This window comes from Oncorhynchus nerka, linkage group LG4, assembly GCF_034236695.1.
Source record: "Oncorhynchus nerka isolate Pitt River linkage group LG4, Oner_Uvic_2.0, whole genome shotgun sequence".
Lineage (NCBI taxonomy): Eukaryota > Metazoa > Chordata > Actinopteri > Salmoniformes > Salmonidae > Oncorhynchus > Oncorhynchus nerka.
Genome location: NC_088399.1, coordinates 18,218,545 through 18,238,753, shown reverse-complemented (window position 1 = coordinate 18,238,753; position 20,209 = coordinate 18,218,545). Strand labels below are relative to the sequence as shown.

Below are 20,209 nucleotides of genomic sequence, written 5' to 3'. Positions count from 1 at the left end.
AGACACCGTCAGAATAAACTAGATAAACACCACAATACTGTAAACATTTATAATACATTTCTTTGGAATCAGACAACATCATTAAGTAATTTAAAAAGGCAGGTAAAGAGCATTTCATATTTCCTAAAAGAGAGCACTATAGGGATTTTCCATTGAACATGATTGTAGTATTGTCAAGCTTTGTAAATATCATCATGAAGACCATCAGAATATAAGGCATATCAGACCTTATATAAAAGTAACATTAAACCATTTACCATTTGTCAAGCAACACATTTTTTTGTTTAAAGTCAACATGGTGTATAATGTCAGACAAAAATTGGAAGTTAAAGAAAAAGGCACACTTTTTGGGGATGAGTCTCTACTCATAACATGTCAAATCGTTCCATTGGCCTCTGCAAAAACCAATCAAATCAGCAAAATAGTTTCTCTTTGCTATCAGATAGTCACTTTCTCTGATAGTAGACCAGCACATTATTATATTTCAGTGACACTAAATTCATGATTCTTGTTACATTTGAACCATAACATAATAAATATATGTAAAAGTTTGAAATGTTGTTAAGACTAAACTCTGATAGGAAAGCACAACAATGTTTCATTACATTGAAATACATGGGCATATAGCAGTGAACAGGAAAACACATAATACGTTGCTGAACATTCAGTCAGTGCATCATAAAAGCTACATTAAATGACAAAACATTGGATCTTAATAGTGCAGAAATGAAAAGGCATAATTATGACAAACAATCAACGAAGGCATCAAGTTTGTTCAAACACTAAAAATCTTATTTGATTTGGCATCACTAGACCTACCAATAGCAGTTTTAATTTAATAGTGGTTAGAATACTGTACTTTAGACATAGGCTAAAGGTCTAAAATTAGAAATATGAGCACTTTGACCAATGTAAAAAAGTTGGCCGTTTGATGCTTGACTATTGAATATAATGTTTTGAACACCATTTAGGCTGTCATAAATATTATAATTAATACTGCAGCCCCATGAAGGAGTAAGATCATTTGACTCTCATACTGCACAGAATTCCCCAACGGGGTCATACGGGGGTCAGAGGTCAAAGATTTTAAAAAGTCACCAGGCACAACACTCAGGGGTCATGTTTCCTCTCCTGCAGGTTCCAGGAAGGGTGTTTGAACTCCACCCTGTGGTGCAAGGCCCATCGGGCATAGATGGCCTTCTCGGTAATGAAGCGATGGCCGCCACGACTTGCGTGCTCGTGCATCCGGTACATGCGGCACTCGTCCATCCGGCTTCCCTCGTAGTAGTGGTAAGGAGCAACACTGTGATCGGCACGGCTTCAGAGAAGCATGAAAGGGGTGTGGTTAATTGTCAAATACAGCCAATCAATCCCAATAGCTCTCAGTACAATGTGGTGTAACACAAAACAGTGTAATATAAGGCAAGTTAACTGCTAGTTCAGGGTTCCTATTTATTTTATTCAAATTTAATTAGTCTCAAAACAGAATAAATGTGCTCTTACGCCAGAATAAATGTGCTATTGGACAGGTAGTTGCTTCCACATCTTTTTCAAATAACTCACCTGCAGAAGTTATCGTCGATCATCCCATAGACGTGAATACTGTCACACATGTCCATGGCCAGGATCATGGTGAAGAAACCAGTGCTGAGAAAAGCACCTGAATTCATTCTGAAACAGAGAAAACTTATAATAATAAGAATAGCAACATAGCCATCTTGGCCGTGTTCATTTCGGCACCAAACAGAAGAAAACGGACTGAAAAAGTAATAGACTACCTGGACTTGACCCTTGTACCCTAATTAACATGACCCCTGAGTGCTTGGCGAGGACATTATTTACCTGTTTTTCCCTGTCTCGTTCTGAAAAACACTGTCACAGTACTGGATCTTCTCCCGAGTCACCATGTATATTTTGACCTGCGGGTACTTCGTGGCCATCTTCATCAAGGCATTAAAAACACGCCCTTTCCCATCCTGCCTCATGTTCCGCTCAGGACCCCAGAACACGTAGGTGGTGTCCGCAGAGTGCCTGAAGTAATAGCTCTCGTTTTTAATCAGCAGGGGAACACTGGTGTGCGATACGACCCTCAGACTGGTTCTGCTCCCTACGTCCCTCTCATAGCCCAGCGTGGGGGCGTTGTTCATGCGGATCACACACCCCATCTGGTCAATCTCCTCTCTGAGACTTGCCCCCTGCATCTGGCCCGAGCTGGACACCAAGGCACACTGGCGGCAGTGCATCTTCAGAAACTGGAGGGAGAGAATAGGGCATAAAATCACATGAGGTGAAAATGTATTAATGTGTTTACATCAACATATAGTTTGTGTTTCTTTCTGGCTGAAGGTGTTGGCAAGTGAAACAAGGCATGGGTTGTGTTCATTAGGCACAAAAAAAAAGAAGAAAATAGAATGAAATAGAGGGGGACTACCTGGGCTTGACCAATGGAAATGCTCATTTTAATTCTCTGTTGCAAAACACAACGCAGACCTCTGCAAATCAACAGCTCACCTGATCCCTCCTGCCAGGGGTGATCCTGAGGTATCCTTGGAGACCAATGTTGACCGTGCTGTTGGACCCATCTGATCTGGTCATGTGGACGTACCATAACAACACTGACAGTGTTACAATAACTAGGCAAATCCAGTGGCACCTCTGTTGACATCAGATGAACAGGTTAAAAACTGTAGTCAGTGTGCATAGGAAGTAAATGTTACTGTAATAATGATGAGGAGTAGGAAACAAGATGTCATGTTTACCTGAGACTTCATATCCATTAGAGACCTCTGGCCCCGCCCCTAATGGATTTCATCACAATTGGTGGGAAATAAGTTGGGTATCTCACCTGTTGAATAAAAACGTCTACCGTTAATTTGACAACTGATGTTTAATCAATAGCACTTTAAAACCAGTGTAGGGGGTCAACTTCAGTGCACATCGGTCGAAATGACTGACATGATAACCAATCGAACCGCGTTAGCTAGCTAGTTAACGTTAACTATCATCATGACCAATATTTTGCCATAACATGGTGGCAGCTAATTCAGTGCCAAAAAGGAAATCAATTAACAGAAACGTTGACCCAAACGAATAACCGACTCTTTGTAATTATTATAATACGTTAACATGAAATAAGAAGATACATGATAAGCTAACTAACCTAGTATTTCCCTTGTTGTGAGTGATGGTGTTACCCATATTATGTTCCGTCAGTGAACAGAACCTGGATAGCTTTAGTTCCTGATATTGGAAACATTTTATAACTGGAAAGATATTTCAGGGAATGAAAGATGTAACGAATACAATGCAGTAATATAATGATTTAAAAGCATATATGCCCCTCTAAAAGTTAATATTATGGAAAACCTAATTATTTCTATCCTTCATACTAGTCAATTATTTCTATAGCCCATACTAGTCAAGACATCCCTTTCATCATACTCCCGAGTGGCGCAGCGGTCTAAAGCACTGCATCTCAGTGCAAGAGGTGACACTACAGTCTCTGGTTCGAATCCAGGCTGTATTGATTGAGAGACCAATAGAGCGGCGCCCAGCTGCGTCCAGGGTAGGTCGTAATTGTAAACACGAATGTATTCTTAACTGACTTGCCTAATTAAATTAATGAGCAGCAGGCACATTATCTTTCTTGGTTGCAGCATCACTAACATTTTTTTGCATTTAAACCAACGCTAACCTTATAACCTAATTATTCTAACCTGCGGAGTAAGTTTTCCTAGCCTGCTCCGAAATGTCAATAGCACTCGCCAGCATGTAACTTCCTAAAAAAGCGGAAATGAGTTACGTCTGGTTCGTTCAGCCATTCCAATGAGGAAAATGAATGCGAAAAGAATAGGGGTTGGGGATAAACGCTGAAAATAAGGTTAACGCAGGCTTAGGATATCTTATACGTTTTGTTATATGAGATAATATCAGTCAGTGATCTTTATGAATTATGATGCCTTTCCTTTGCTTAAAAAAAAATCCTACATAAAATGCTTCAAAATTCACAAAAAGCAACGTTAGCTGATGAGTATGTAATTACTATTGCTCTCTATTCTGGTTAATTCTGACATAAACTGCCGTTATCCCATCTAGTCAAAACCTACCACCACCAATACGAACACCAGCACTGGGAACAGTTTATTTATGTCCATACACTACACTTAAGACAGGAGTAGATATTTATCTCACAAGACCTAAAACAGAAATGGCTTGTTATGCACAGATCCAACTGTGACAACACAATTGTGTGTACAAAAATAAATAAACAATCCGTTACCAATGTTAAACATATGAATACTTTAACGCTATTGATCCATTTTTGGATGAAACGTTTTGACTTTTCACCTAACTTTTGCCATGGAACAAGCAAGAGTCAGGCCCCAATCTTTGATACGATTGGATATCCAATGTACACCCTCCTCCTTCCTCAATTGTGATTGACCACAATAGGAACGCGCCCGCATATACTCAACAGACATTGGTCTTCCATGGTATCAATTACAAATCTGTCCGCCCTGAAGCAAATATCACAGTAGTGTGTGAAATGCGCCGCTGAATGTCCTTCTACAGCTCTTTGGATGCGCAATGTGCATTAGTAGCTTTTGGATGATTCTATGATTTATTGTGTTAGGTATCTTTTTTATCCATAAAAAGGTTAGCAATCTCTTGAATACACGGTTAGACAGCTTTTAGTAGTCCATCATAGACCGTTGACTGAGTGATCTGACAGCCAGGCCGGATTGAAGCCAGCAGTAGCTGTCAGTGCGCGAATCAAAGTTCCTAGCTGGCTAACTAGCATGTCCGGCTAGTGGGGTTGGTCAGCAATCAGGACTGGTTTGTAATATTCCATTCGCAGCCAAAACCGAAGAGACCTTATTGATGTTACAAAGGTTATTGTCAAATATGATAACCCTTGAAAGTTGTGAACCTGCTGGGACGGCTTGTCAGCTAGCATGATGCTAATGCTACTTTGGCGCTAGGCTGTGAGGGTCTCTTTTTTTTTTAGTTAATATTTGGTCAAAGTAAAAAATAACGTTAAACATGTTAACTTCTCGATGAATTCTACTCATATTTAGTTGGCCGTGCTTCTTTGATGCTATGCTGGCTAGTAACTAACGTTAGCTAGCTAGCTAAGTGTGTAACTGCAGCTGTCGTGGTGGCCTGTGCAATGCCTGTGTGTCTACTTCACTCTGTTCTCGATGCTGTTGGGTTGTTACATTATATAGCCTGAGACGATGTTATGTATATGTGTTCATTTCAGTTCATTACATATTTGTGAAGTAGTCAGATTTAACTATCACTGATCAATATCACTCATTGTAGCAATGATGACAACAATTCACACTCCCCCTAGGTTTGCACGGATCGAGAAACATGGTGCCTTTGGATAAGTGAAGAAGAGAGACAGGGCACCAAAACCAGTGTGGACAGGACTCCGGTACACTGGTTGCGGCTACAGTCTGAAGCTGGACCAGAGGGACCCACCCAGACTCAGAAGTGGCTGACCACAGCCCAATTACGAACAGGCACTGTGCTGGCTGGCTGGCTGGTCTCAGAGCAGAACAGAGAAGGAAGCCCCTGAGGAGGTTGATGTAAAGGGGTTGTTGGAGGCTCTGTGGGCATTCTACTGAAATGTCAATCAGAAGAGCAGAAGGGATGTCCATCGCCCAGGCCTTGGCCATGACTGTGGCCGAGATCCCCGTGTTTCTCTACTCCACCTTTGGGCAGGTAAACAATGTTCCCCAAGAAGACACTATCAAGTACACTATTGAATATGTTTGTAAGAATCCTAAAACATTGCAAAGAATGTTGCCAAAAAAAGCATAAGTTTGTTCTTTATTAGCAAGTAACTTATTTGTAATTCCCCCCATATGACACACTGAAGATACATGTTTGATACATAAGCATGTATGCTTCAAGTTGTTTTAGCTTGTTGTGACCACTCACCCCATCTCTTTTCCCGTCAGTCCATATTCTCTCAGCTGAAGCTTTCTCCCAGTCTGAAGAAGGTGCTGTTCGCCACAGCTCTGGGGAGCGTAGCCCTGGCCCTCACCGCCCACCACATGAAGAGACGCGGCAGGAAACGGAAACAGGCAACAGCTGTGAAAGATGAGCAGAAGCAGGTGGGAATACCAGAGGCGTTGATCCGGTCAGGGAGACCGTCATCTCTGAGGAGAGGTGAGTTTCACTTCAATGTGATTACTGGAGGTTTCAATCAGGCTGTAGAATTGGCTCATAATTTTGTTGATGTGTTTGTTGGTTGGCTGATTGACATCAAGGAAGTAAAACGGATTATGTCAAGTAAGTTGGTTCATTGACATGCTGGTGTTTGCATAAGGCTGTGTGGATACTGTATGTGAAAGCTGTTTCAGCATGATCACGGTTGGAATACCAGTTATTAATGTGATCAAAATGCCTTTTTGATAGAAGTGTTAGCTAACAGTCTCGTTTCCATCCCAGGTGGTCCGTTTCCCGGGCGACAGATGATGAGCCCCAGCACACGGAGCAACGAAACCATGAGCGGCATCTCTTCACTGGCTCCCAGCAAACACTCAAGCTCCTCCCACAGCATAGCCTCTGTATGTTTGACTCTCCTTACTTTCTATCACTCAAATTAAAGACATTTTTCATATGCTACTATAACTGGTGTAGACTTTAGTGAAATGCTTTCTTACGAGCCCTTCCCAACGATGCAGAGTTAAAAAATACAAATAAAAAAATAGTAACAATAGTAACACAAGGAATAAAATACGAGTGGAGCTATATACAGTAGGTACCAGATCAATCTGGTGCTATATACAGTACATTTGGGAAAGCATTCAGACTCTTTTTTTTTTTTTCACATTTTGTTATGTTACAGGCTTATTCTAAAATTGTTTTTCCCCCCTCAATCTACACACAATACCCCATAATGACAAAGCAAAAACTGTTTTAAAAAACTGAAATAACACATTGTACATAAGTATTCAGACCCTTTACTCAGTACTTTGTTGAAGCACCTTTGGCAGTGATGACTGCATCGAGAGTTCTTGTGGTATGACGCTACAAGCTTGGCACACCTGTATTTGGGGGGAGGTTCTCCCACTCTTCTCTACAGATCCTCTCAAGTGCTGTCAGGTTTGATGGGGAGTGTCTTTCCACAGCTATTTTCAGGTCTCTCCAGATGTTAGATTGGGTTCAAGTCCGGGCTCTGGCTGGGTATTCAGAGACTTGTCCCGAAGCCACTCCTGCGTTGTCTTGGCTGTGTGCTATGGGTCGTTGTCCTGTTGGAAGGTGAACCTTTGCCTCCAGTCTGAGGTCCTGAGCACACTGAAGCAGGTTTTCATCATGGATCTTTGCTCCATTAATCTTTATCTCGATCCTGACTAGTCTCCCAGTCCCTGCTGCTGAAAAACACCCCCACAGCATGATGCTGCCACCACCATGCTTCACCATAGGGATGGTGCCAGGTTACCTCCAGATGTGATGCTTGGCTTTCAGGCCAAATAGTTTAATTTTGGTTTCATCAGACCAGACACACTTGTTTCTCATGGTCTGAGAGTCTTTAGGCGTCTTTTGGCAAACTCCAAGCGGGCTGTCATGTGCCGTTTACTGAGAAGTGGCTTCCGTTTGGCCACTCTACCATGAAGGCCTAATTGGTGGAGTGCTGCATAGATGGAGAAGCTTCCAGAAGGACAACATCTCCAGAGGAACTCTGGAGCTCTGTCAGAGTGACCATCGGGTTCTTGGTCGCCTCCCTGACCAAGGCCCTTCTCCCCCGATTGCTCAGTTTGGCCGGGCAGCCAGCTCTAGGAGGAGTCTTGGTGGTTCCAAACTTCTTCCATTAAAGAATGATGGAGGCCATTGTGTTCTTGGGGACCTTCAATGCTGCAGAACCTTTTTTGGTACCCTTCCCCAGATCTGTGTCTTGACACAATCCTGTCTCGGAGCTCTACAGACAATTCCTTCGACCTCATGGCTTGGTTTTTGCTCTGACATGCACTGTCAACTGTGGGACCTTATATAGACAGGTGTGTGCCTTTCCAAATCATGTCCAATGAATTGAATTTACCACAGGTGTACTCCAATCCAGTTGTAGAAACATCTAATGGATGATCAATGGAAACAGAATGCACCTGCTCTCAATTTCAAGTTTCATAGCAAAAGGTCTGAATATTTTTTTATATACATATTTTCAAACATTTCTAAACCTGTTTTCGCTTTGTTGTTATGGGGTATTGTGTGTAGATTGCTGAGATTTTTATTTAATCAATTTTAGAATAAGGCTGTAACATAACAAAGTGGAAAAAGTCAAGGCGTCTGAGTACCAGATCAGTGTGCAGAGGTACGAGGTATTTGAGGTAGATATGTACATGAAGGCATGGTAACGTGACTAGGCATCAGGATAGAACATAAATAGCGTAAAATAAAGAACAGAGTAGACTCAGAAAATTATGTGTAAAAGTGTGTGTGTGTGAATATAAGTATGTGTGGGAGTGTCAATGAAGTGTGTGTAGGGTCAGTGTAGATAGCACGGGTAACCATTTTTAATGGACTATTTAGCAATCTTATGTCTAAGAAGACTTATGCATTGGGGGTAGAAGCTGTCTCGGAGCCTGTTGGTCCCAGAGTCGATGATCTGGTGCCAGATGATAGAGTGAACAGTCTATGGCTTGGGTGGCTGTTGTCTTTGGCATTCTTTTGGGCCTTTCTCCGCTGCTATAGAGGTCCTGGATGGCAGGGAGCTCAGCCCCAGTGATGTGGATGGGGGCGTACTCTCCCCTTTCTCCTATAGTCCACGATCAGCTTCTTGGTGTTACTGACGTTAAGGGAGAGGTCATTTGTCCTGGCACCACACTGCTAAGTCTCTGACCTCCTTCCTGTAGGCTGTCTTGTCAGTGATCAGGCCTACCACCGTTGTGTCGTCTGCAAACTTAATGATGGTGTTGGAGTCGTGCGTGGCCACTCAGTCGTGGGTGAACAGTGAGTACAGGAGGGGACTATGCACACACCCCTGAGGGGCCCCTGTGTTGAGGGTTCACGTGGCGGATGTATTGTTGCCTACACTCTCACACCCTGCGCCCGGCCTCTCAGGAAGTTGCAGAGGAAGGTGTTCAGTCCCTAGCTTGGTGAGGAACTTGGAGGGAACTACGGTGTTGAACGCTGAGCTATAGTTTTTGACGATCATTTTAACATAGTTCATTCTGATTTCACTCTTCTTCTTCAGTGGATTGTTTACCTCACTTAACTCTTTTTAGACCCTTGTGGTCCATGGCCCCTCAAGATTTCAATTTGTTATTGTCTTTTTGTTGTCACAGATGCGAGTCCCGACTTCTCCGAACCAGTCGGCCAATCCGTCGACTCCCTGGGAGGCAGAGCCTGTGGAGGAGGAGTCGGGAGCCATGGGGGATGCAAACGCAGAGAACCTGTACATCATTGGTAATAACACCCCTTCATGGATTCCCTCAAAGATTCAGCGAAGGGGACTGTCCATAGCAAACTGAGACAGTGTTTGGTGCGCTTTTAAATTTGTATTCATTTAGCAGACGCTCTTATCGAGAACGACTTACAGGAGAAAATAGTGTTAAGTGCTTTGCTCGAGGGCAGATTGTTCACCTTGTCGACTCATGGATTCGAACCAGAAACTTTTCAGTTACTGGCCCAACACTTTAAACTCTAATGTAGGCTACCTGCCCACTAATGGGGAAAAGTATTTCCCAAAGTGGAATTAGTTCTTATTTGACATTCAAAATAACTGTTTGGCTCAATGAAAGGGGCTATGAGGACCCTTGGTAGAGGAAGAATAGAAGTGGGACATTGATATAGAGGGTTACATATGACTATGCTGTATTTCTTGCACTGTTAGTTTTTCCATTAACACCTGGACAAAGACATCTCTGTAATTCAGCTAGACTCTGTTATCCTTCTTCGACAACCAAACACCTGGGTGGCCTCCCAGCACGTAGATGTCATTATCAAACCAACCTGGCAGGATAGCGTCACTCATCCTGTCATTTTATGATGCATCATAATACTAAGGACTGACATTAAGCTGTGGTTGTGTTCCATTCTCCCTACTGTATTTTCCCCATATGTACAATTGCTCTTTCCCGCTCGCTCATGCATGTAAAGAAACACTGGATTGATATAAGCATCGGTTTTACAAGTGCACTGCACACTCTGGTGGAAAGGGTAAGGAATAGGAACAGACCCTATGGTCCCCCTCCCCTAGCAGGAATGCCGTTCTTCCTGATTAATTTGTAATTCCTGCTTTTCTGGCATTTATCATTCATATATTATTGAAACTGACCTTTCCCTTAGCCAAAATCCCAGATTTTCTATGTTATCCTGATCACATCTTTCCCCTCTCCCAGGTATGGAGTTGTTTGAGGAGGCCCTTCAGAAGTGGGAGCAGGCCCTGAACATCCGGCACCACACCCATTCCAATGCCTCCAAAGCCAGTACCAGCCTAGCCCTGGAGGGTGCAGCGGCCTGCCCCAACCTGCCCACGGTATGCCACAGAACTATCGCACTCTCAACGGTACGGTACACTTTTATTTATCCTTTATTTAACCAGGTGAGTCCAATTTGAGATATGCATCTCATTCTCAGCTGAGCCCTGGTCAAGAGCAACAGCACTCTCACAAATCCACCTACCATTACATAAAAAATCGTAGGGCGGGCTTATTGTAATTGCTAGAGTGGAATTGAATGAGCCCATCGGATTTCTTCCTCCACCAGCCTCTATTTCCTTAAAAATTCAGAGAAAGGATGGGCAACTCCAGCCCTGGAGGGCCACTGTGATTTTGAATGAATCAACTAATGTAGTGATTTGTTTGTTTTCATGGTTTCAGTCTGAATCGCGTAACAAGGTCTTTGCCGAGAAGCTGGAGACCCTCCTTCACAGGGCCTACCACCTACAGGAGGACTTTGGCGCCACTATTCCCCCAGATAGCCTGCTGGCAGACTTTGGTAATTAACATGCTACGATAGCACAAATCTGTTGATTTTTGTTGTTGTTATTAGCATGCAGCTAGTTCAAATATGTTGACAGTAGCTTTAGCATTTATCCATAATGGGTCATTTGACTTAGATAGTCCTTGTTGTTGCTCAGACTGTTTGCTTTGTCGTCCTGTCAGAGAGTGAGGGAACACTCATCCTGCCAAACTTGGAGAGTAGAATACGTGAAGACGATGCCACTACAATCACTTCTGACGATTCCTTCTTCTCAGCAGCAGAAGTTAGTTTTTCTTTCTTTCTCTCTTTCACTCACCCTATCACGCACGTTTTCTCTCTCATTCACTCACCCTACCATGCACGTTTTCTCTCTCATTCACTCACCCTATCACGCACGTTTTCTCTCTTTCACTCACCCTATCACGCACGTTTTCTCTCTCATTCACTCACCCTATCACGCACGTTTTCTCTCTCCCTCACACACACACAGTCTCTCTCATATGACTATCATGTATCCTATGTTATCAACATGTGTTGAGGATTGTGCCTCTCCCTCTTTACTCTGCAGTTGTTTGACAACCTATCTCTGGAGGTGTGTCAGCCTCTGAGGCCCGCTGCTCTTTACGACGAGGCTGTGTCACTGGTCCAGAACGGCAGCGTGCCCTGTCGAGAGCTCCGGTAAGGACTAGCGAAGTACTGGACCTGGGTTAAAATAGTAGTAGTATTTTTTTTTTTGTGCACTTGATTGAGTGCCAGATGGGAGAGTTTTGGGGTTTGTACTTTTTGGACTATTCCATAGATCCCATTGCGCCAGTGAAAATCCATCGTAGCTCTAAGTATTTGGAAGAAAACAAATACTACTATTTGTTTAGTGGTACTCACAACCGTATATTTCTGTTAAAATGAACTAATAAGTATTCACATTTCTGATTTCCATATTTTTCCTCAGAACTGAGCTGCTAGAATGCTACGGTGACCAAGACTTCCTAGCCAAGCTCCACTGTGTGAGACAAGCCTTCCAGGTCTGAAATCCTTACTGAAGATGACTTATTGGTACAGTTGAAGTCGGAAGTTTACATACACCTTAGCCAAATACATTTAAACTCCTGACATTTAATCCGAGTTATAATTCCGTTTTAGGTCAGTTAGGATCATCACTTTATGTTAAGAATGTGAAATGTCAGAATAATAGTAGTAGAGAATTATTTATTTATTTCATCACATTCCCAGTGGGTCAGAAGTTTACATACTCAATTAGTTTTTGGTAACATTGCCTTTAAATTGTTTCCAGCTTCCCACAATAAGTTGGGTGAATGTTTGGCCCATTCCTCCTGACAGAGCTGCTGGTGTAACTGATTCAGGTTTGTAGGCCACCTTGCTCGGACACACTTTTTCAGTTTTGCCCACAAATTTTCGATGGGATTGAGGTCAGGGCTTTCTGATGGCCACTCCAATACCTTGACTTTGTTGTCCTTAAGCCATTTTGTCACAACTTTGGAAGTATGCTTGGGGTCATTGTCTATTTGGAAGACCCATTTGTGACCAAGCTTTAACTTCCTGACTGATGGCTTGAGATGTTGCTTCAATATGTCTACATAATTCTGCTTCCTCATGATGCCATCTATTTTGTGAAGTGCACCAGTCCCTCCTGCAGCAAAGCACCCCCACAACATGATGCTGCCACCCCTGTGCTTCACGGTTGGGATGGTGTTCTTCGGCTTAGAAGCCTCCCCATTTTCTAAAGCCATGACATTTTCTGGAATTTTCCAAGTTGTTTAAAGACACAGTCAACTTAGAGTATGTAAACTTCTGACCCACTGGAGTTGTGATACAGGGAAATAATCAGTTTGTTAACAATTGTTGGAAAAATGACTTGTGTCATGCACAAAGTAGATGTCCTAACCAACTTGCCAAAACTATAGTTTGTTAACAAAAAATTTGTGGAGTGGTTGAAAAACAAGTTTTAATTACCCAACCTAAGTGTATGTAAACTTCCGACTTCAACTGTATATGGATAATGTTTCTGGATTTGATGTGACTAAGATTGGTCATATTTGCTGACGTCCTCGGTGGTTGTTGTTGTTTTGACAGGTTTTGTTGTTGGACGAAACTCACCGGACGTTCTTCATGGAGACCGGCAAGCAGATGATTACAGGACTCATGACCAAGGCAAACAAGGTGGCACCACTAACCCAGACAATACATTGCAACTTTATTGTCCGTTGACATGGATTATATATTTTTTTGCTGTAAGTTATTTAATTCCCACCGTGCACTGGACAGACCGTGCACTGGACAGACCGTGCACTGGACAGACCGTGCACTGGACAGACGGCTCCTCACCAACACTCTTCTCTATGAACGTGTTACTTTGTAATGAACTCCTCTGATTGGCTTTTTTATTGAGTTGGTTGTGTTCCTGTTTCACCTGTAGAGTCCCAAAGCCTTCCTGGAAACCTATGAGGACATGCTTCTCTACACCCAGAGAGAGGAGACCTGGCCAGTCAGCAGGATGGAACTGGAGGGGCGAGGGGTGAGACACTATTTTCCTTTATTCTTTTTTTTTCAAACATGAATGAAGGTGTTTGTAGAGATTCTGGTGATTCTTTTAAGGTATTGTAGGAAGAATCCGTGTCTATAAATCACTCTGGATAGACTGACTTTAGTGCTTGACAACTCATGAACTCTCACATTTTACATGTGGCTTGAAGCTGGGCCATATTCATTGCAAACCAAACAGACTGATACAGGTAGACTACCATTTTTTTTTCTACCAGTAAGAAAAACCCTTGTTTTCCTATGGTGTGCCTTGATGAATATATGACCTAGTTGTGTTTTAAAGCTCCTGACCTCATATGATCTATGACCTTTACCAGGTGGTGGTTATGAACTTCTTTGACATCGTGCTGGACTTCATCCTGATGGATGCCTTTGATGACCTGGAGAGCCCGCCCTCGTCCGTTGTGGCCGTGCTCAGGAACCGTTGGCTCTCTGACAGCTTCAAGGAGACGGTGAGACAGACACCCACAATCCTATAGTCAACATGATCTAGTGATACTAGCTGTTACAACTGCAATACAAACACAACAAGCATTACACAGCATAAATATAATTACACAGGCAGACATGGAAAACAGGGTCTATAGCATTCACTGCAACTTTACCATTGGTTAAAATGTAATAAACCATACTTTGTGTGTGTGTTTCTCAGGCCCTGGCTACTGCGTGCTGGTCCGTTCTGAAGGCCAAGCGGCGTCTGTTGATGGTTCCAGATGGCTTCATCTCCCACTTCTACGCCATATCAGAACAGGTCAGCCCCGTCCTGGCCTTTGGCTTCCTGGGGCCCCGACAGCACCTCAGTGAGGTGTGCACCATCTTCAAGGTGAGTTTTAATCCTAACTTTTTGTCTCCAATTTACTACTAGCAGTATTTAGAGGTCACACGTCACCACTTTGTTATTTTCTACTAATTTACTATTTTCACATGTGTGTCTCTGTCTGCATCCTTCCATCTGTCTGTCCTTTTTACCCCACATCAGCAGTTTAATCACGCTGATCTCTACGATGCCTTAATCTCTCAAATATCATAATCCCTGTGGACAGTCTACCAAGTGACTTACCCAGTCTACCTAAATTCGACAGAGAATTTCAGGAGGGAAATTAATGTGGAAAACAAGTTAGATTTTTCTTAGAAATAAATCTGCAAAATGACATCTCTTATGAGCACATTCCTCACCAATGTCCTTTTCTCTTCTCCAGCAACAAATAGTGCAGTACCTGAAAGATATGTTTGACCACGACAAGGTGCGCTTCACCTCGGCCCAGTCGTTAGCCGAGGACATCCTGAGCCTGTCCCACCGCCGCAGTGACATCCTGCTGGGCTACCTTGGCATTGACAGCCTGCTGGAGCCCAATGGAGCCCTACCCCAAGGAGACACAGAACCGGGCCCCAGCCCCTCCAACCACCACTGAGACATGGGTAGTGTTCATTTGGGATGTTATGAAACGGGGAGGTAGTACATGAATTTGTCCAATAAGAACATTGATTTTCATTTTCAGTTAGAAAGTGGTTTGCTACTGTGTGGCATAATGAATATGACCCTGTATCTGACTTAGCTGAGCTGGAATGGACTGGGTTGGTCAAAGCCGGACTTAACAAGCAAGATTTAGGAGGGTTGTTAATTCACATGCTTGAACTGCAGCATCACCCAGTCAGTCTGTGGTTCTACACCCTAAACATAACAGCCACCAAATCGAACAGAACCCGACTTGTATTGGTCCTTACGTGAAAGAGGGATGTTTTTGTTCTAGCTCTCCTCGTACATTTTATCATCTGAGTTGAATCTGGAGTTGTTTATCAGTCAATACTAGTTATCCCTTTTTCCAAATGTGTGATGAACCAACAACCATCCGGCAAGAAAATGTTTGTTGTGTCAATGTAATGGATGTACAGTAAGTGTGTGTGTTCTGAGGCAGGGGATCCGAACCGATTCCCTCTATTGTCCCGACACCCTTGGCCAATTTGAAGGCGTGCCCTGGGATGTGATGCTGCAGGACTCGTTGCTTCAGTCTCCTCTATACATTGATTGAGCATCCATTTCATTTATCGTATTTATTCCAATAGTGTTAGGTGCCGCATTGATGAAAAAAAAGCACCTATTCATTCAAGAGAATGTGTAATACAAATGTCTAATACTGTACATAAGGTCAGGCAGGGCATTGGACAGTCATTAACTTGTATGTACAGAAAAAGTGCACAGATATTCCTATCTTGTCCTCATACTTAAAATGGTCAGTATCGAGGTACTGTGGGGGTAAAAAAAGATGCCAAGCAGGGGCATACCACCCCAGAAATCCTAATAATATACTGTAGCATATACCTCGGTGACGTGTGACAATGCAGGCTGAATTTAGGTTACGCTTGGAGAACAGGAAATACACTACCTTTCAAAAGTTTGGGGTCACTTAGTAATGTCCTTGTTTTTGAAAGACAAGCACTTTTTTTTGTTTCCATTAAAATAACATCAAATTGATCAGAAATACAATGTAGACATTTAATGTTGTAAATGACTATAATAGCTGGAATCGGCTGGTTTTTATTGGAATATCTACATAGGCGTACAGACGCCCATTCTCAGCAACCATCACTCCTGTGTTCCAATGGCACGTTAGCTAATCCAAGTGTATTATTTTAAAAGGCTAATTGATCATTAGAAAACCCTTTTGCAATGATGTTAGCACAGCTGAAAACTGTTGTTCTGATTTAAAGAAGGAATTAAACTGGCCTTCTTTAGACTAGTGGAGTATCTGGAGCATTAGCATTTTTGGGTTTGATTACAGGCTCAACATTGAAGAGGCGACTCCGTGATGCTGGCCTTCTAGGCAAAGTTCCTCTGTCCAGTGTCTGTTCTTTTGCCCATCTTTTCTTTTTATTGGCCAGTCTAAGATATGGCTTTTTGTTTGCCACTCTGCCTAGAAGGCCAGCATCCCGGAGTCGCCTCTTCGCTGTTGACGTTGAGACTGGTGTTTTGCGGGTAATATTTAATGAAGCTGCCATTTGAGGACTTGTGCGGCGTCTGTTTCTCAAACTAGACACTAATGTACTTGTCCTCTTGCTCAGTTGTGCACCGGGGACTCCCGCTCCTCTTTCTATTCTGGTTAGGGCCAGTTTGCGCTGTTCTGTGACGGGAGTAGTACACAGCTCTGTCTGAGATCTTCAGTTTCTTGGCAATTTCTCGATTGGAATAGCCTTCATTTCTCAGAACAAGAATAGGCTGACGAGTTTCAGAATAAAGGTCTTTGTTTCTGGCCATTTTGAGCCTGTAATCAAACCCACAAATGCTCCAGATACTGAATTAGTCTAAAGGCCAGTTTTATTGCTTTTTTAATCAGAACAGTTTTCAGCTGTGCTAACATAATTGCTAAAGTTTTTTCTAATGACCAATTAGCCTTTTAAAATTATAAACTTGGATTGCCATTGGATTGACATTGAAACACAGGAGTGATGGTTGCTGATAATGGGCCTCTGTTGATATTCCATTAAAAGTCAGCTGTTTCCAGCTACAATATTCATTTACAACATTAACAATGTCTACACTGTATTTCTGATCAAATGTATGTTATTTTAATGGACAAAAACAATTTATTTAAAAAATAAAGACATTTCTAAGTGGCCCTAAACTTTTGAATGGTGGTGTAGGATTATCATGAACTGCTTTGCCAGTTCTGATGATTGTTGTCGAGTTGTGTGTCTGCATGAGTGTGTGAGTATACGATTGAGTGAAATTCTTATTGTCTGTATAAAAAAAAACAGTGATACCGGTATTTACCGCACCTAACGGAGCAGGATGAGATTTTTTTTAAATGCATTTCCGCTGCTTTTGAGAAAAGCATTGTTTCTGAATAGCACTTCCCACTAATATTCCCACATGCCCTCAAAAAAAGACAGGAGCGATACTACCTTACATGTTTGAATTCACAGCTACCTTGTACTGAGCTCTGTCACACATTTTGTTGAAATGGGGATTGTCAATGTACATTCAAATGTTGTGGTATAGTATGCGGTTATTGTGATCTTGATATAAGAGTTCAGTATATTGTAGCTGTGTATTCAGAATTGGCTTTGGGGCTGTCTTGTTAGCCTGGAATCCAAACTGTGAAATCCATATACAAAAGTATGTGGACACACCTTCAAATTAGTGGATTTGGCTATTTTAACCACACTCGTTGCTAACCGGTGTATAAAATTGAGGACACAGCCATGCAATCTCCATAGACAAAAATTGGCAGTAGAATGGCCCATAAGGAACAGCTCCATGACTTTCAATGAGGCACTGTACTAGGATGCCACCTTTTCAACAAGTCAGTTTGTCAGATTTCTGCCCTGCTCGAGCTGCCCTTGTCAACTGCAAATGCTGTTATTGTGGAGTGGAAATGTCTAGGAGCAACAACTGCTCAGCCGAGAAGTAGTAGGCCACACAAGCCCACAGAACGGGTCCGGCGAGTGCTAAAGTGTGTAAAAATAGTCTGTCCTCAATTGGAATGAGATGTTCAAGCATGTAGTGTATATTGGTGAAGTGAAACGGAACATATCACTTTGGATTCCAGGCTTCCAATTGGCTCATTCATCCCACCTCTTCTTCCCCAGATCTTTGCTGTAAATGAGAATGTGGTCTCGGTCAACTTACCTGGTAAAAGAAGGGTTAAATAAAAAATCGAAGTCTAACTTAATACCTATTACTGTTTATGGAGCTTTTCTAGTAACCAGTAGAGTTTTTTTTTTTTTTTGGCACATGAAAGATCCTTCCTTTGCACTATATTGGAAAACATACATTAATGCTCTTTAAACCCTTTTATTTTGTTAATCAATAGTTGGATAGGTCATTGGTAGGTCTAGTTTTAAAATGTTCTTGCACCATGAAATGTACTGATGTTATTGGATATATTTTAACATGAGTAAATGACAGCAAGGTTGAGGCTTTTTCCCTAGAAATTGAATTATTGAATACCCATTGTAAGACTGGCAGACATTGTGCCAGATGACATATTAGATTGAATTCTTGTTTTTTGTACATGTGATTTGTTGGTCTAATTTGGGCAAATTATCTCGCAGACCTACATTTGAATCAGATATTTCTATTGTGTTACTCAAATCAATTGAGTGACAAATGAAAACTGCCCTGCCTATTTTGGGATCTCCTAGGCTCCAATTACTATGAAAAGTATATGAATTGATCAATACGTATCACATCCCAATGGGAGATTAATGTAATAGTTATGCGTTGCTGCTCGGATACCCAAATGGTGGCCTTTGGGTTGTGAGATTAGTTTACTTTTCCTTCTCGGTTGAACCAACAATAGATCTATATGTAGTATCAGAATTGCACTATCCTCAACAGCCTTTGCATGTGGACTCTTGTCATACCTGTACTGCTTTTTGCATCTTGTTAATGTGTCCCATCAGTTAGCATAGTGTTGGATTGCATTAGATGCCCTGTGACTTTCTTTTTAATGATCAATTAATCTTAATTACCAGTAGTTGTGGTATCAAAACTAGGAAAATGTCAATGCGGATTTAGTGAATGATTAACTGCTTAGTACTGTTTACTCTGTACTGTATGGATTATACTTCAAAATTCAGCTGTAGGAACTCTTATGTAAGCTGATGAAACAGGCTAGTTAACTCTTTGCTTATTCAATCTTTTAAAAGTCTGCATTATGCGACATTAGTAGGTTTATGATTTCAAAATGGCCAAAGAAGAGAAAAACTTCTTACTCAGTTAAGTATGATGAAATGACTTGTTGTACACTACAAGTGTCCTATTCATGCCTTTTGTGTCTTTTATTGTTGTGAAATTACAATGCCAGCACAAACTGAAAGTTTTAGAATCTGCATATTTTTTGTTTTTTCTTATTAAATTATCTTTCAATTAGACTTTTCCCTATCAAATAAATTGTGCCTGTCTTTGGCTTTTGGCATTGCATCACCTAAGAGAGATCCCTCAAATCAAATGTATTTATATAGCCCTTCGTACATCAGCTGATATCTCAAAGTGCTGTACAGAAACCCAGCCTAAAACCCCAAACAGCAAGCAATGCAGGTGTAGAAGCACGGTGGCTAGGAAAAACTCCCTAAAAGGCCAAAACCTAGAGAGGAACCAGGCTATGAGGGGTGGCCAGTCCTCTTCTGGCTGTGCCGGGTGGAGATTATAACAGAACATAGCCAAGATGTTCAAATGTTCATAAATGACCAGCATGGTCAAATAATAATAAATCACAGTAGTTGTTGAGGGTGCAGCAAGTCAGCCCCTCGGGATTAAATGTCAGTTGACTTTTCATAGCCGATCATTAAGGCATTAGTCAATGGTCAAGTGTGAATGGCAATTCTACTTCCACATTTCTTTGGGATAGCCTTTTGTACTGTACATTAAAGTATGGGGTCAGACATTTTAAGGATATCAAAGTTTGTCATGTGCGCCGAATACAACCGGTGTAGACCTTACAGTGAAATGCTTACTTACAGACTCTAACCAACAGTGCAAAAAAGGTATTAGATGAACAATAAGTAAGTAAGTAAAGAAATAGAAACAGTAAAAAAGACAACAGTAGCGAGGCCATATACAGGAACCGGTTAGTCGGGCTGATTTGAGGTAGTATGTATATGTAGATATGGTTAAAGTGACTGCATATGATAAACAGAGAGTATCAGCAATGTAGAAGAGGGTTTGGGGGGGCACACAATGCAAATAGTCCGGGTAGCCATTTGATTACCT

At 42.0% G+C, this 20,209-nt stretch overlaps 2 protein-coding genes across 6 annotated transcripts; one reads left to right on the top strand and one right to left on the bottom strand.

Moving 5' to 3' along the window:
- Positions 1 to 35: 35 nt before the first annotated feature.
- On the bottom strand, positions 36 to 3,805 carry st6galnac4 (ST6 (alpha-N-acetyl-neuraminyl-2,3-beta-galactosyl-1,3)-N-acetylgalactosaminide alpha-2,6-sialyltransferase 4). Of its 2 annotated transcripts, none has more exons than XM_029648578.2 (6): positions 3,717 to 3,805; positions 2,760 to 2,845; positions 2,512 to 2,655; positions 1,843 to 2,252; positions 1,564 to 1,671; positions 36 to 1,318 (listed from the first exon to the last, which is right to left on the bottom strand). In XM_029648578.2, the coding sequence occupies exons 2-6, from the start codon at positions 2,775 to 2,777 to the stop codon at positions 1,111 to 1,113; spliced, it is 888 nt and encodes a 295-aa protein (XP_029504438.1). In that variant the 5' UTR covers positions 2,778 to 2,845; positions 3,717 to 3,805; the 3' UTR covers positions 36 to 1,110. The 2 variants fall into 2 exon arrangements, with proteins under 2 accessions (XP_029504438.1, XP_029504431.1); XM_029648571.2 differs by lacking the exon at positions 3,717 to 3,805 and adding an exon at positions 3,161 to 3,681.
- Positions 3,806 to 4,507: 702 nt separating this feature from the next.
- On the top strand, positions 4,508 to 19,369 carry miga2 (mitoguardin 2). Of its 4 annotated transcripts, none has more exons than XM_029648448.2 (15): positions 4,508 to 4,656; positions 5,357 to 5,730; positions 5,970 to 6,180; positions 6,463 to 6,581; positions 9,300 to 9,420; positions 10,356 to 10,522; positions 10,836 to 10,953; positions 11,121 to 11,221; positions 11,507 to 11,616; positions 11,888 to 11,960; positions 13,030 to 13,116; positions 13,373 to 13,471; positions 13,815 to 13,949; positions 14,150 to 14,320; positions 14,697 to 19,369. In XM_029648448.2, the coding sequence occupies exons 2-15, from the start codon at positions 5,635 to 5,637 to the stop codon at positions 14,907 to 14,909; spliced, it is 1,821 nt and encodes a 606-aa protein (XP_029504308.1). In that variant the 5' UTR covers positions 4,508 to 4,656; positions 5,357 to 5,634; the 3' UTR covers positions 14,910 to 19,369. The 4 variants fall into 4 exon arrangements, with proteins under 4 accessions (XP_029504308.1, XP_029504315.1, XP_029504299.1 ...); XM_029648455.2 differs by having other exon boundaries at positions 4,508 to 4,836; XM_029648439.2 differs by having other exon boundaries at positions 4,508 to 4,892.
- The last annotated feature ends 840 nt before the right edge of the window (positions 19,370 to 20,209 follow it).

Coding starts and splice junctions, on each gene's coding strand:
- st6galnac4 (XM_029648578.2), bottom strand. Junction 2,253..2,511: donor CCCCTGGCAGGAGGGATCAG/GTGAGCTGTTGA, acceptor CTCTCCCTCCAG/TTTCTGAAGATGCACTGCCG. Junction 1,319..1,563: donor ATCGACGATAACTTCTGCAG/GTGAGTTATTTG, acceptor GCTTCTCTGAAG/CCGTGCCGATCACAGTGTTG.
- miga2 (XM_029648448.2), top strand. CDS start 5,635: ATGTCAATCAGAAGAGCAGAAGGGATGTCCATCGCCCAGGCCTTGGCC. Junction 6,181..6,462: donor ACCGTCATCTCTGAGGAGAG/GTGAGTTTCACT, acceptor TTTCCATCCCAG/GTGGTCCGTTTCCCGGGCGA. Junction 11,222..11,506: donor CCTTCTTCTCAGCAGCAGAA/GTTAGTTTTTCT, acceptor TTTACTCTGCAG/TTGTTTGACAACCTATCTCT.